The following is a 16488-nucleotide window of genomic DNA, read 5'->3' as shown; positions in this document are numbered from 1 at the left end:
TGCTCTCCATAATATCCTTTCTGTAAACAACTTTGTTAGCTATAGAAGGTGGAGCCTCACCCATCTTAGATGAAGAAAAAGTCTGGTTTACTGAAAGATTATCATTCAATATTGTAACACATTCCTTGCTCTGATTCATTGTATTACTCAATGAGTAGGTTTCAGGGTTGTGTTTTGAATTCCTGATGCCAATCGCTTGGTTACAGAATTCTTCTCACCATTAGGTTCCCTGATTCCAATAGCAATTGTCAATAATCCTTGATGAAGTATATTTTATCTATAAATATTGTTTTGTAACTGCTCTGTGTTGTCATCTTTGAAAAAAGGAGCTGCTATTCATATCCTTAGTAACTATTTTTTGCTCCAAAACAGTCATTCAATACCAGTATCCCCTACTCGGTGTGTTTTAATACCAACATATATAATCCTCCTAATAAACTGTGCTAACAATCAGTCTGTTTCTCAGATTTTCTGTGTCTGAGATATGAGAATTATCAAGCATATTTAGAGACAACTTAGGATAGCATAGCACAAAGCAATATTCCCCATGAATTTGAGAGGGAAAAACCCTATATAGCTTTGCTATAGTTCTCTCTACATAAAGACTTGGAATTCATAACAAACAAGTTGAGTAATGTCTATCTCTCTCCCAAGAATGGGAAAATGGACAGAAGGAAAACCAAAACTTTTAAGCCAGGAAGTCAGTATTTTCGTGGGCCTACTGAAAATACTACTCCCAGACACAAGAAAGACTAAAGCAAACTGAAATGGAACTTGGCAGTGACTTTTAGTAATTGTACTGGTTCTGCAGATAAATCCTAAGGAATACCTGAGTTCTACAATAACACTTGATCCCTCTTGAGGGTGATTCCAGATCCTCTCTAAATATCCTAGATAATTCTCTTATCTTAGACACAGAAAATCTGGGACAGAGATTGTTAGCACAGTTTATTTGGGGGAATGTATGTGTTAGGGATGAGGGGGAGAAGTTGGAAATTACCCATGAAAGTAGTGTATTATATGAATGTGTGATTGCACATGTGTAACCTTATTCCATAAGTGTGCATTTCCATTTGCTACACAAATTCATGAAATTTTTTTCAACATGATGACTTTGGTATGGGCCAGTAGAAACAGATTTTAAGACACTGTCTCAGAGCAAGCTGAGACATTTTCCCATAGAAGATCCTAACCAATTACCTTTGAAAATTACCCCTGATTTTTCCTGGTCTCTTCCAGCCATTACTCTGATCTTCTTCCAGAACACTTTTGAGCATTACCTGAATAGAATTCTTCCTCGGGTCATACATAGTTTCTTTTTAATTGAAGTAAGCCCTAAGTAATCCCTAAATCAAATCAGGCTTGAACCTGGAATAATCTGTTAATAATTATTTTTAGAGAGAGGTTTCAGGTTTATTTCAGGTAATAAAGGGGACTATTGTATACATTTTATTTTGGTTCAAAATAATTCCTTTTTACTTGAATTATGATCACTAGGCTCACTTAACTAACACTAGAATATCAAAGAGGAATTTGGATATATTTTCTCCATATGTATTTCTAATTACCTTTGATTCACTTATCTTTACTTGTTACATTAGATTCTTTCTTTCCAAAAGAAAATTCTTCCTAATTGGATATAGGAGCAACATACTCATGAATAAAACTATACTTCCTTAAAGTTAAATTTTAATTCCATATTTTGACTGTCCCACATTTTGTTATGTAAGGTATTATGTTGGTTCTAATCAAAACTGAATCTTCATGCTGCTGCCACTTCTTTTATTGCACCTGCCCTGATCTGTCTTGAAAAGCAAAGACTGGCTTTTCATTTTGCTATGTTAAGCTCCTACTGGGCACAATAGTCATATTTCTGGGACTTCTCCTTTCCCTGCACATAACATAGATATTTGAAGAATGAAAGGGTCACCCACTGGCACCTGTCTATGAAACACTGTGGCCTAGAGCTAAAACTGACAAAAGAGGCATTTTTCTTCATATCACTGCTACTTGGGCTTAACAACATAACTTTACTGAGGCTTCTTTAAAAAGAGTTACAGATAATATTCCAAAAAGTAGCTTTACCAGTGATATATTTTTCAACTTAAGGAAATATTTATAAGATGGTTTGCAGACTTGCTCACCAAATCTGGAAACCAGAATGGTGGGATGCTACCATAATGTGTCCTAAAAGTAATAACACTTCACATTTTTCTAGGACTTCAAAGTTTTCTTAAAAGCCTACATATTTGTTATATCATTGGAACTTAGGGCAGCCCTGTGGAGCAGTCTAGATAAGTGATTATCATCCCCATTTTAAAGATGGGAGAAGCTATGGCTCAGTGAGTTTTAAAGACTTGTCCAACATTACAACATCAGAATCCAGATCTATCTAATTTCCTTGATCTCCCCCAGTAAAATATGAGGCTTCACATTAGGCTAGTAAGCATAATTTCTACCCTAAGGACTATACAAGTGAAAACGTTTTTGACAAATTTATGGGTAATTCAAATTCCACAAGGATGAAGGATTTGGGATTTTTTAAGGTAGACATCAGAGGCAATATGGTACAGTGGGAAACATGACGTACTCAACTAAGGACAGATCTGGCTTGAAATCCTACTACTGCCACTTACTAGTTGTTTAATCATGAGCAAGTGGGGCAGCTAGGTGGCACAGTGGATAGAGCACCAGCTCTGGAGTCAGGAGGACCTGAGTTAAAATCTGACCTCAGACACTTGACACTTACTAGCTGTGTGACCCTGGGCAAGTCACTTAACCCAAATTGCCTCACCAAAACAAAACAAAAATAAAAACAAAAAAATCATGAGCAAGTTATTTAACTTCAGTTTCCTCATCTTATAAAATAGGGATGGTATCTATAGTCTCTCACAAGGTGATCATGAAAATCAAATGAAATGTTGTATGGGAAGTGCTTTGCAAGCCTTAAAGGGCTACAGAAATGTCAGATCTTTTTATAGAGAGGATACTTAGCATATTATGGCACAGTCCTTAGTGCCACCATGGTGCATGGAATGTGATATATGTCTTACCCACTGATGTCGGTATAGGTTGAGATGCCATGGTATTTCATTTTAGAAGTAATGTATGAATTCCAATGTCCTAAAAGGATTGAAATGCTTTGCAACCATAACACACTCATCAACAGACTGCTAATTAGAGTAAATTGAAATACAGCATCTAATTAGTCTCCATGGTGAATGATGGCAGAGTCCAAACTAAGATCACCTGAAGACTTCATTTGTTCATTTATTAATAACAGGGAACATATAATTAGCATTAATACAAGTCAGGCCTCTTTTTGTACTAGTTAGAAACCACCTTTGAAATTCTATGTGAAAAGAGTTAATTAGTTATTATCAACACATCTTATTTTTCCCATGGTCTTAAGAAGACTACATTATGCAGATAGAGTGCAATTTTAAAGGACTTGGCAGCATACTAAAATTGCTTTGTTGCAGTCTAATTTTATGGAAATTAAGATCTATCCCTACAGTATTATCACCCATAAGTATCTTTGTTCTCACTACTAGATGCCAGCTCAGGACCTGCCCCATTTCCATTTCTTCTTCCTGATTTTGCCAAGCCCATTTTCTGTCTTATAATTGTCTGTTCTCCTTACCCTGAGAGAATGTCTCTTTATCAACTCTTCCTTAGGGGGGTGGTGACATCTTAGAAAAATTCTCTTGATAAAATCTGTTGTTTAGTAACTATTAATATACAGTCTATTCAAATACAGTTCTACTACAACTAGTTTCCTCATCTGTAAAATAAGGAAGATAGTTTTTACCCTGTTGTGAGTGTCAGTATCCTTGGGGGGAAAAACATTAAAAATTTGTCTGAACATATAGGGAAGTGTCATTAGCAGAACCAAGAGAATAATATAGACAGTGATGCCAGCAGTGTAAGTGAAAAGGAAGTTGAAGTCTGACAAATGGAAAACCTGGTGAAGATCCTGAAGAAGAGATCATGAGATCTACGTCCTCCCTCAGTGACAAAGTAGAGGGCTTCCAAAACGCCATACATATAGTCAGACAAGATTGTTACTTAATTATTTCTTTTTATCCCAATGGAGGGTTTACTTTGAGAGTGGAGTGGGGAATGACTGATGTGAAGACAAAAGACATAATTTTTCAAAAAATTAAGTGTAAAGCTCCATATAAATACAGGGTATTATTATTGATCACTTAATCAATAGACACCTACTACAGAACAGGCACAGTTCTAGACAGCAGAAATACAAAGAATAAGTGATCCCTATTCAGAAGGAGATTGTATTCTAATGAATAAACATTAGGTACATATATAAGTATATGAAGAATAAGTACAAAACAGACATTTGGGAGAGAAGGCAGTAGTGGTTAGAGGTATGGAAGGATCTGTGTGTGTGTGTGTGTGTGTGTGTGTGTGTGTGTGTGTGTGTGTGTGTGTGTGTAGAGGATGATGCTTGAGCTGTGACTTGGAGAAAGAGAATGATTCTATGAGCCAGAGTTTAAGAAGGGATAATATTCCATGCATGAAGAAGAGCCAATATAAAGAAATATGAAAAATGGATTGTCATGTGAGAGTAACAAAGAGAAGGCTAGTTTGGCTATATTGCAGAATGTGAGAGAGGGAATACAGCTAGGCTGGAAAAGAAGACATGGTCAGGTTGAGAAGATCATTAAAAGGCAAACAGAGGAGTTTATATTTTATTCTAGAAGCAATCAAAGCCACTGGGATAATCAATCCAAATCTAGTAGGGTAGATTCATTTCAGGAGAATCACTTTGGCTTCTGGGTGGAAAATGGATTGTAATAGGAATAGACTAGAGGGAGTAACACAATTAGCAAATGCAATTATTCAGGTGAAAAATTATGAGGTCTTGAATTAAGGTGGTGGCCACATGCATAGAGAAGTTATAGTCCTAGAAACAGCACAGTTGGGCAACAGTGATTGAACATGTGAGATGAGACAGAACAAGGACATGAGGATAACACAGAGCCTGAGAAGATACAAGAATGATGGTGCCTTCCATAGAAATACTGACATTTAGAAAAGGAGTGGATTTGGGGGGGGGGGGTGGAATGTAAGTTTTCTTTGCCATATGTTGAATTTGAGATGTCTCTTGTACTTCCAGTTTGAAATATCTAATTTGCTGTTGATAAGGAGAGAGTAGGACTGGATATTTAGATGTGAAAATCATCTAGATAGAGAAGATAATTGAATGCATAGGAACAGATTAGATGACCAGAGAAGAGAAGAGGATCCAGGACAGTCTTCGGGAACACCCAGTTTTAGAGGGTGTGATATAAATAATGAGCCAGCAAAGGAGACTAAGAGGGAGTAGTCAGATAGTTAGGAGGAGAATCTAGAGAAAGTAGTTTCACAGGGACCCAGAGAGGAGGGAGTATCCAGGACAGGCTGGTCAAGATTGTCAGATGTAGCAGAAAGGTCAGTTAGGTTGAGAACTAAAAAAAGTGAATGTGATCTGGAAATTAAGAAATTAATGGTAATTTTGGAGAGAGTAGTTACAGTTTAGTGAGAGTAGAAGTAAGATTGCAAAGAGTTGAGGGAGAGGAAAGGAAGTAGAAGCAACAAGCATAGACAGCTTTTTCTAGAAGTTCTGCTGAGAAAGGGAGGCAAGGTATTGAATGACAACTTAGGGGAAAGGGTCTAGTGAAGTGTTTTGTTTTTTTTAAGATGGGGCAGACTTGGGCACAGTTGAAGGTAACAGGCAAAAATGTGCTAGATTGGGAGAAATTGAAGATTAAAAGTGTACGTACAATTTGTTGGAGAAGACAGGAGATCAAGGACATGTGCAAGGGTTTGGCTTGGCAAGAAGAAGTGCACTACCTCCTTATCAGAAACTCACATAAAATAAGAAAGGAGGAGAAAAGGAAAGGTTAATCATGGGATTTTGAGGTATAGGCAGAGGTGCCAACTCTCAAGTGCAACCCGAGCGAGATTAAAATGTAATTGGGAAATGTTTAGCAAAATAAATAAAAATACAATATAACATAATGTTGCTATGTTGTCTTCTAAGTCACTATGTAGTCTCCAGGGATCCATTTCTATTTGAGTTTAACACCAGTGAATTATTGAGAACTAAAGAAGAGGGAGTGCACATTGATTGGCCTAAATTTTCTCAATCAAGTAAGAGGTAAACTCCTTAACTGAGACAGATGGAGAAGTGGGGTGAGTATAGGATGCTTAAGGAAAGAAGAGAAGGTTTAGAATAGCTTCTGAAAGGAGTGAGACAGGAATCAAATAGGGAGAAATTAATTTATAGTATACCCAGTCAGCATGGTTTTATGATTTCCCCTAGCTCTGCTCAGCACATTAGGTGCAGAGGAGGAGCATGGTGAGAATAATCCAAGGCTTGAGTTTTTCAAAGTCAAGGGGGCAAGGGATTCAAGTTGATGACATTGTGTGGGATTGAATTGGTTAACTATAGGGTGAAGATTGGGAAGGGAGGAAAGTAAAATCAGAGCAGGGGTAGTAATGGCCTGAGAAAGTACTGAGCAGAAGGGTTGACATTCACAATGAGTTTGAAGAAAATGTTTGAGTGGGAGAGATGAAATGATAGGAAGTTATGGTCAAATAAAGGAATGTCAGAGTTTTTAATTAAGGAAAGGGAACATTTGTGGATAGTGATGAATCCAGGATATGACTATCCCTATGGATGGCTAAGGTGGAGTTAAAGAATGGACTGTAGAATTTGAAATTGAGGGATCAGGAGTTTAGGGAGTTGGAGGGAGCATCAACATGGATATTGAAGCCTCAAAGAGTAGTTGTAGAGGAGAGGAAGATAATGAACCAATCAATAATCTCTTTAAGAAAGGAGAGGGAAATGACCCATGCCCCAGTAGACAACATATACCATGATTTGAATATGGTTAAAAATTTTTGATATTGTGAATTGTAAAGGAGGAGAGGTTACTGAGTAATGTTGGGATAGTCTAGAAATAACAGTAAGGAGCAAGGAGTATTCAAACTGGTCTTCCAAGACCAAGTATATGGGAGGAAACAGGAATGAGAGTGAAAGTATAGCCAATACAGAATATTGATTCCTAAATGGATGGGGTCTGCTGAAAAGACTGATTATATGAGACTTTTTATTAAGTAGAACTTGTAATCAAATCAGCACAGTAGATAGTGGCACAATAATAGAATGCCAGGGCTTAGAGGCATCTTCATAAGTTCAAATCTGGTTTCAGATACTTACTAGCTATGTGATCTTGGGCAAGTCATTTAATCCTGTTTGCCTCAGTTTCCTCATCTGTAAAATGAGCTTGAGAAGGAAATGGCAAACCATTCCAATATCTCTGCCAAGAAAACCCCAATGGGGTAACAAAGAGTCAGGCATGACTGAAGAATGGCAACAACAAAAATCAAATCAGCAAAGTAATTGAGGCAGGCCATGTAAATAGTCTTTTTAGGTGAGAATAGACAATAGGGTATATGTTGGGGGGGGAGGGGTTGTTTTTGCTGGGCAATGAAGGTTAAGTGACTTGCCCAGGGTCACACAGCTAGTAAGTATCAAGTATTTGAGGCCGGATTTGAACTCAGATCTTCCTGAATCCAAGGCCAGTGCTTTATCCACTGTGACACCTAGCTGCCTCCTAGGGTGTATGTCAAGAAGGGAAACTGCCTTGAAACTCATTATTGAGTGTGATGATTATTGGGTTTTAGAGTGTGTTTTGGATATGAGTATAGGAAATGAAAACTTGCAGCTATGAAGTAAATTCTGAAGGTCAGTAATTTAAATCTGATCTACTATTATAAAATTGTCAGAAATTTTTTTAAAATTTCATTTTACTTATTTATTTTCTTTCATTTTAAATCCTGAACTGTCTCCTTCCCTCTCCACTATATACAGAGAAGGTCACCATTTAACAAAAATTTATAAAATATATGTAAAATTGTACTATGCTTACTTCTATTTACCAGTTCTTTGGAGGTAGATAGCATCTCCATTCATAGGTCTTTCATAGTTGATTTGAGTATTTATAGTACTCAGAATAACTTGGCTGTTCATAATTATTTCTTAAACAATATTGCTGTTACTGTATACAGTGTTCTCTTGGTTCTTCTCATTTCACTCTTCATTACTTAATACAAATTCTTTTCATGTTTTTCTAAAATCAACCTGCTCATTTCTTACAGAACAATAGTATTCCATCACAATTATATACCACAACTTGTCTAGCCATTTCCAGTTCTTTGCCACCACAAAAAGAGCTGCTATAAATATCTTAGAACACCTTGGGAAACACACCTGAGTAATATTGCTGGGTCAAAGAGTACATACAGTTTTATAACTCTTTGGGCATAATTCCAGATTGCTTTCCGAAATGTTTGCATCAGCTCACAGTTCCACCAACAGTGTATTAATGTATCAATTTTTCCACATCTTCTCCAACATTTGTCATTTTCCCCTTCTATCATTTTAGCCTTTCTGATAGGTGTGAGATATCTCAAAGTTGTTTTAATTTGCATTTCTCTAATATATATTTAGAGCATTTTTTCATATGACTATAGTTTTGATTGCATCATTGAAAACTGCCTGTTTATATCCTTTGACCATTTATCAGCTGAGTAATGACACATATTCTTATAAATTTGACAGTTCTCTATATATTTGAGTGAGATATGAGACTTTTATTTGAGAAACTATCTATAATTATTTTTTACCAATTTTCTGCTTTCCTTCTAATCTTGGCTGCATTGATTTTATTTTACAAAACCTTCTTAATTTAATGTAATCAAAATTATCTATTTTACATCTCACAATGTTCTCTATCTCTTGTTTATTCATAATTTCTTCTTTACATATGTCTGATAAGTAACATGTTTCATGTTCTTCTAATTTTCTCCTATATATTTTTTAAGTATACCTCTATCAAACTGGCTTGTGCTTGAAAACTTTCATGTAAAAAGTATTATTTCCAGGGCAGCTAGGTGGTACAGTGGATAGAGCACCGGCCCTGGAGTCAGGAGTACCCGAGTTCAAATCCAGTCTGAGACACTTAACACTTACTAGCTGTGTGACCCTGGGCAAGTCACTTAACCCCAATTGCCTCACTTTAAAAAAAAGTATTATTTCCTGTGCATGTATGTGTATAATATATATTTTACTTTGAAAAGGGGGTGGTTACCAGGAAAAGGTAAGAGGCATAGAACTTCATTTTAGCTTTCTCTAAATTCTTATTTAAATACTTCAGATAGAACAGGGGTTCTTAACCTTTTTTTTGTGTCATTTGGCAGTCTGGTAAAGCCTGTACACTCTCAGAATAATGTTTTCAAATGAATAAAACAATTCATAAGATTACAAAGAAGACCAATAATATTGAAATAATTACCAAAATTTTTTTTAAATCAAGTTTATGGACCTTTGTTGTAGACGGTTTTACTTAACCTAACTACATTCATAAGAAAACAAATCCTAGGGGTAGCTAGGTGTCACAGTGGATAAAGCACTGGCCCTGGATTCAGGAAGACCTGAGTTCAAATCTGGCCTCAGACACTGGACACGTACTAGCTGTGTGACCCTGGGCAAGTCACTTAACCCCCATTGCCCTGCCCCGCCCCCCCCCAAAAGAAAACAAATCCTAAACTGAATTCCAAATGACTGAAATCCACTGGATGGGAATGCCATCTTAGGTAAAGGTTCTATCTTTATAAGGACTATGTTATGTTATGAGCTAGCTAAATGAAGTTATTATCATTTATAGAACAATCGCTAACATTGGAATGTGCTCAATTGAGATACATCAGTGTCACTTTTAACTTTTAACTTTTTACAACTTTAGCAACTCTAACTTTAAGTTATACAATTTGGTTAATTAGGAATTCACTTAATGGGCTAACTTTATACTTGAGGGTCTGGTGGGGTTTTTTTACATTAAAAAGTAATATTGATTTTGTTTTATTTTCAGGGTCCTAATTCAGTCATGATTGTCCTGGTCATGCTGTTGAATATTGGGTTAGCCATTCTTTTTGTTCACTTTCTAACTTGATTGGAATTAGGAAAGGTAAGACTAGTATCATTTTCATGTAAACTCACAAGACATAAAGTTTCAATTCCCTTATTCAAATTTATAATCACTTTTTTTGGGTTTTTTTTTGTTTCGTTTTTGTTTTTTTAATATCTCTGTAATGTCCTTTATTTTAATTTTGGCTATGCCTGAATGTGATTCAACGTAGTTACTTACTGATATCACTGTTTTGACCCTTCAGTGAAGTCATGACAACTAGTGGAATTAGCCCACAGTTCTCCGCAGTAGTGTCATCAGCCCTTTAAATGGCAACACACCAGTCTTGCTCAGACACAGGGAAGGAGGCTTGGAATTAGGATGGGATCGCAAGAGAGATATCTGAGACTTGGAAAATTCAGCCAGAGGACCTGTTCAGTTCTCTTGGGGATGGTTTGTGGCTTTGGGGTCCTCTGAAGGCTAAAGCAAGCAGCTATGTTGGAGAGCAAAACTTAATCATTCTTTTTTTATTTAAAAAGCAAAAGCCAAACAAAACCCAAAATCTGCTGCTGCAGCCCCCAACCGGTGAAGTGCATTGGCTACTCACTCCATCTGTCCTAGCAGAGTGTGACTAAACTGGAAATGTATGGAGCTGCACTTTTTGTTGATGGAAGCTAACAGCTGCCTTACTGTTTTACCATCTGACGTTTTTAGTAGGGAGCTGGGGAAACGACTGCCAGAGGAATGCGGTCAGAGGATACTGTTGCTGTGGAAGTGACTCCAACATTCACTCCTTTCTCATTAGAAGAAATAGTTAGCAGCATCACTCACCAGTCTTATGCCATTACCTGCTGCTTTTAACTTCTCCTGTGGTGTTCTGGGAGATTACATTTTCTTTTGCTTGTGCATGACTGTTCATTTTGCTGTTGATTTAAATTTGATGTATAGCCATGATAATTAATGGTGTGAAGTCCTGGCTAGTGAAAATGTAATTGTTGCATCTTGAGGTAAATGCAAAACAGAAATCTAGTGTATATGTGTATTTTGATAGGAAGGCAGAGCTCTTCATTCATGACATTCATTTTCCTAAACTGGTAAAACTCTGTTTCTCTTTCATGTTGATTGGGCAGAGTCTGGAGGCACTATGATGTCTTCCTGAGCAGTCACTAGGCTTGACATGCTTGTGTCAGTACCACACTGAATTACTTATGCAACATGGAGGCTCTTTGGGGTGATATTCTTAAATGGGAAACTAGACTACAAAGGGATTCTGAGAAATGGAATCAAGGCTTTGCATGGTTTGGGGATTTGTTTTTTCTTTTTTTTTAAATGCCTTCATGTTAATAGTAATAGGTGTTCAAAGGATTCAGTTTCATCACTGATGTACCCTACAAGTGAATAAACTTGTTAGAGGCCAGTTCCAATGAAAGTGAAGATAAAATGCTAATAATAACTATTATGCAGGGGGGATCGACTAATTTTGTGTTGAATACATTCAGGTAGAGCATATAAATTTGTTTTTAAAATCACTGCTTATCAAAATTATGCCTTTCATGTTTTTTTAAAGACCATATGTAAGTTTGTTTCAAGTTTTAAAACCTTAGAAATTTTCATTTGGGGTATTTGTTTTTTGTGGTATTTATTATTATGAGGTGCATTTATTTTGTGATGTTAAACTGTAATTACTATATCCTTTATTACTTAAAAGCATGCATATTTACTTGCAGAACCTGTATGTAGGATGCTTGTCCTCAAAGTAAACATTTTTGTTATTTAAAAAAATAAATTGGAGGAAAGAAGAGACTTCTGTCTCTTTATTTAAAATATTTCATCCTTTGCAGTTTAGGAAACTTTTTTGTAAAACCTTTCCATTTTGTGCACGATATAAGAATTATTTCCAACTCGTATGCTGTCTTTTCAGGGCAGCACTTACAATAACATAGGTGAGGACTTAATGCTTTGTTTCCTGAGCCAGCTAACTGCAGGGTAGTAACCCAGTGGTGTTTTTTGCAGAAGTACAGTATGTTGAGAATCCTGTGTGTGACCAGTATGGAATCAAGAAGAAAGCAGAAAGAGAGCAAATGAAAATTGCAACATGTATATTTATTTTTTTAAAAAAATCATACTTTTACTTTGATATTTAGGAAGCAACATTTTTCATTGAAAAAAATATTTGTCTCTATATAAACCTTGGTACTAGAGGTCACTGCTCCTTCCTGTCCCACTCCATGTCTCCTTACTGGGAAAGCTGATTTTTTTAACTGAAATATTTAATTCTTATTAAATGTTTATTTAAAGTACTTAATGCTTTGGAAATAAGGAATAATAGATAACTTCAGAAAATGTTTATAAAGTAAGCATGGTGGTTCCATTTATAAATATATGTATGATTTCTAAGCTTTTTTAAAAACAAAGCTCAAACAGAAATTGTTGGTATTTTTCTAAAATGTGCACAAGCTGTATTTTACATGAAAGGCTATTTATAATGGGTTGTTATACTGTACACTACATTTTGGACAGCACATGAAGTCTGCCAATGTACTTAATATGTCACTTTGTTTATTTAAAGTTTCTTGCTGTGAAAGAACTCTTTACCTATGAGTTCCTTTATTTATAGTCCTTGACCCCAAAATGTATAATGTACAGTTTTCACAACTGTATTTGCTCTAATAAAAAAAGTTGGTTATTAATAAAGTTGTAGGTGGGTTTCCTTTGTGTTTAAATTAGTCTTGTACAGCGTGTACTTTTTTATTGTTGACATTGCCAATGGAAATTTAATGGTAGAAATTTAAATGGATCAAAGCAGGCCAATGTCAGAAATTTCCCATCATATTATTTATTTCCTTATTTCTGCCACATTCCCCCTTTTAAAAATATGCACACACACAATCACTTTTAAATGTTAAACATAAAATTTCATCTAACACTTTCAAAAATTGGATTACTGCCTTATCAAGTGAATTTACTTTTATATTTAAAGAACTCTGTTAGTATAAACTTCTCTCCTACATAATAACCTTTCAGTTAATTAAAATTGATTCAGCTCTTTTGCCCCTTTTCTTAATGCCCAGAATAAATTAGTTACCATAGTCTCCTAGTGCCTAAGCTGATAAGTGGCAATTTAGACACCTTTAGAAGCCCAATTAACTCTGAGTCTCCTTGAGTTTTGAGCTTCCTTTTTGAGCCCAGAATGTTGCTAGTTTAAGATTAACCTGACATGTAAGCATACTAGGCAGCTAAAAGGTCCTTCTGCCACCAAATAGCTCCTCCATTTCCTTTTTTACAACAGCTACCTACCATTTCCACATCAGTTACTCCTTTGGATGAAAGGAGTGAAGATCCCTATTAAAGTGTTTGAGTCACTCTCACAACTAAGTGAAGTAGTTGACCATCTTTAGGTATTTTTTAGCCAGCTAATTAATTTTTTTTAAAAATAAAAGGTGTAACTTTTCATGTAAGGAGGCAAAGAGCCATAGTATGGAAGGGCAGACTGCTTGTAAACATGTTAGTGTTGTGGGGAAAGGGGCTTGAAGAAATTGAGGGCAACATAAAGTCCTATGGAAACCTGGGTCCAAAGGATAAGAACAGCTTTATCCCAGGTTGTAATTTGGCCCCTACTGATCCAGGTGCCAGAATATCCAAACAGGCATGACTTTGGGGAATCTAGAAGATTCCTCATGCCCGATTTCTAGTAAATGACTTCTGGTGGCATGAAGCAAATTGGATTACAGACTTGTCCATGGTCACATAGCTAGTTAAGTGTCCTAGACAGGATTTGAACCTAGGAGGCAGCTAGGTGGTGCAATGGATAGAGTGCTGGACCTGGAATTAGGAAGATCAGAGTTCAAATACTGACTTGGAGACTTAGCAGTTCTGTGACCCTGGCCAAGTCATTTAACTTCTACCTGCCTCAGATGCCTCACCTGTAAAATGGGAATAATAATAGCACCCACCTCCCAGTGTTCTCAGAAGGATCTAATAAGGTGACTTTTTTTTTTTAGTGAGGCAATTGGGGTTAAGTGACTTGCCCAGGGTCACACAGCTAGTAAGTGTCAAGTGTCTGAGGCCGGACCTGAACTCAGGTACTCCTGACTCCAGGGCCGGTGCTCTATCCACTGCGCCACCTACCTTCCCCATAACGTGACATTTTTAAGGTGCTTTGCAGAATTTAAAGCACTATATAAATGTGAGCTATTGTTATTATTTGACTTCAAGTTCAGTACTCTAACTACTGTACCACACTGTGTCACATGAGTTAAAATACTCTACTGTTTTTCTGGCATACGCTTCCTTACTTTGAAAATCTCATCATTAGCACTTCTGCTCCCATACCTCTCCTCTTAGGCTAACGGTGAAGAGTCTCTCTCTCCTTCTTTTACTGTAATGAAGTGAGTTTCTAACACTGTGGCAATTCACCATGAAACACAAGAAAATTTACTTACAAAATTTGACATCTCCATCCCGATCCAAACCAGTAAACTGATTGCAACTTTCAGCTAATATAATATGTGAAAAGCACTTTGAACTTGAAATGAAAAGGCCTGTCAATGTGTCAGTATTTCTCCCTTCCCACCTTTTAAATCAATCATTTCAAAAATGTCCAAATGAGTTAATAATTCATCCAAATAGTTAAATAAGAGGGGATACATGCAGGCATATCAACACATATCACTTTTTTAAATCATTTTTTAAAAAATCTTATCATCCCTGCCCTATACTAAAGAATGTAGTGGGTTGGGAGAGAGAATAGAGTGAATATAGGGAGAATGTGATATAAATACAAAGGGTATCAAAAATATTTTAAGACAATTGTGATCCTTTTAGGACCCCTCTCTTGATCCAGATGACAGCTTCTCTCGTGACATTAAATCATTTTGAAAGTTTCTATATGTGCTGTACACAAATACATGTATACATACTATCTATAGTATACTATCTATTTACATGTATAGTGTTGTATAGTATGTATACAGAGAGAAAGAAAAAGGGTGTATTATGAAATCACCCACTGTCCAAACTTTTCATGAAAAGCATCTCTGCACTTAGCTAGGTATCTGGTTCTCAAATGACAGGCATACAAGCTTTCCCAGCAGGGGAGGAACTGTCAGAACTTGCACTTCCCTATAACTTTTATTGCCTTCAAGAACCAAGAGACACTTCCATGTCATGATGAAGCTCTGGATTTGAGTAGGGTTTTAATACAGGGAAGTTTATCCCCCCAAAATCAAAATACAAAGATCTTTCATTCAGAGTTCCTTAGAGCATATCAAAAGGTACCTGTACTCACTGGTGTATCAGTCATAATTGGTTCAGAAATATTCAGGAATCTAAACCATTCATTATACATACTAGGTATAAATATTAACATCTGTTACCAAAATGCATGATAGCAAGATATAATTAGGGAATATAAGAAATGAGTCTGACAAAGGTCTGCCATGTTTGTGCCCTTAGCAACAAGGACTGAATTACCAATAAGCATATAACCTAGAAAGATAATCACTAGTACAGAAAAATGTATTAATAGGCTCACTCAGCTATTGTGTTTACTCAGAAGGATTATGAAACAGATAAATGGCTCTGACTTTAGATAAATGAAAACATGTCTAATGCAAAAATGAAGGCATAGGAGGGTAGCACAGTGTCCAAAGATGTTCCAAGAACTGAGGATATAATCTCACTAATGATGGCTAGAAGGTCTATGGTTGATGAAGGAATGATGAGGAATAAGGTTATTTCCTGTGGTTTCATATAGATAGCTGAATGGTCCTTTTCAAATTCTACATCATCCTAAACTTGTGGGCTTTTTCTTAATAAGTAACAGAAGAAGCTTTGTAAATTTAACCATATACTTCATTAGCTATTTTAAGGGGTGTTTAGTTAGAATAAAAAATAATTCACATTTGTGTATTGCTTTATGGAAAATTACATTTTCCATACATTGTTTTACAGAGGAGGAAAGTGGGGGTGAGGGAGGGTAAATGACATCATAAGTGTCAAAAATTTAGGATTTGAACCTAAGTCTTCCAGAGTCCAAGTTCACTGTTGTATCTTCTATGCCATGCCAGTTGGGGAGAAAGGGGAGCCAGAATTTAAGGAGGAGCAGGTTCTTCACTCTGTTCCCTCTTCACTGGCCTGTTCCCTGGTCCATAGATAACCCCAGGCCAACTTGCTAATTAACCAGACAGAAAAATTTTGTGTGCTGTGATTGTTAGCTCCAATGAGCCTATGCCCCTCCCCCACCTGGGCCACTGCTACTCAAGCCTACTTCCTGGTTCCCAGCAAGGGTGAAAAACCCAAGTTCTGCCTCAGCACCAGCAGAGACCCCTGCAATCTCCTCACTGCCAACTGCTCAGCCCTCTCACCAGACTATGAGCTTAGTTCCAGACAACACTGGTATTGCAGCTGATTCAGAGGCTCTGGGGGGGGGGGGGGTGTCTCCTTCCCATGCTCAGCCTGCCTGGGACTGGATCTGTGTCAGTGTGACTGTGGGGTTGGGCTCCACTCCTGT

The 16488-nt window shown here is 36.7% G+C and overlaps 1 protein-coding gene across 5 annotated transcripts in view; it reads left to right on the top strand.

Annotated features, from left to right (window-relative positions):
• JPH1 (junctophilin 1) overlaps positions 1–12677 on the top strand; it is a 114939-nt gene extending 102262 nt beyond the window's left edge. The window contains exons 5-6 of one of the 5 annotated variants that reach the window (XM_043975967.1): positions 9942–10037; positions 11991–12677. In XM_043975967.1, coding sequence (XP_043831902.1) covers positions 9942–10022 — 81 coding nt within the window. In that variant the 3' untranslated portion in view covers positions 10023–10037; positions 11991–12677. Of the gene's footprint in view, positions 1–9941; positions 10038–10209 lie in introns of all 5 variants that reach the window. The other 4 variants (XM_043975968.1, XM_043975966.1, XM_043975963.1 and 1 more) reach the window with 4 other exon arrangements.
• The last annotated feature ends 3811 nt before the right edge of the window (positions 12678–16488 follow it).

The sequence above is a fragment of the Dromiciops gliroides genome, chromosome 1 (genome assembly GCF_019393635.1).
Source record: "Dromiciops gliroides isolate mDroGli1 chromosome 1, mDroGli1.pri, whole genome shotgun sequence".
Taxonomy (NCBI): domain Eukaryota; kingdom Metazoa; phylum Chordata; class Mammalia; order Microbiotheria; family Microbiotheriidae; genus Dromiciops; species Dromiciops gliroides.
Note: the sequence above shows the minus strand (reverse complement) of the source record. Positions and strands in the feature narration are given on the sequence as shown.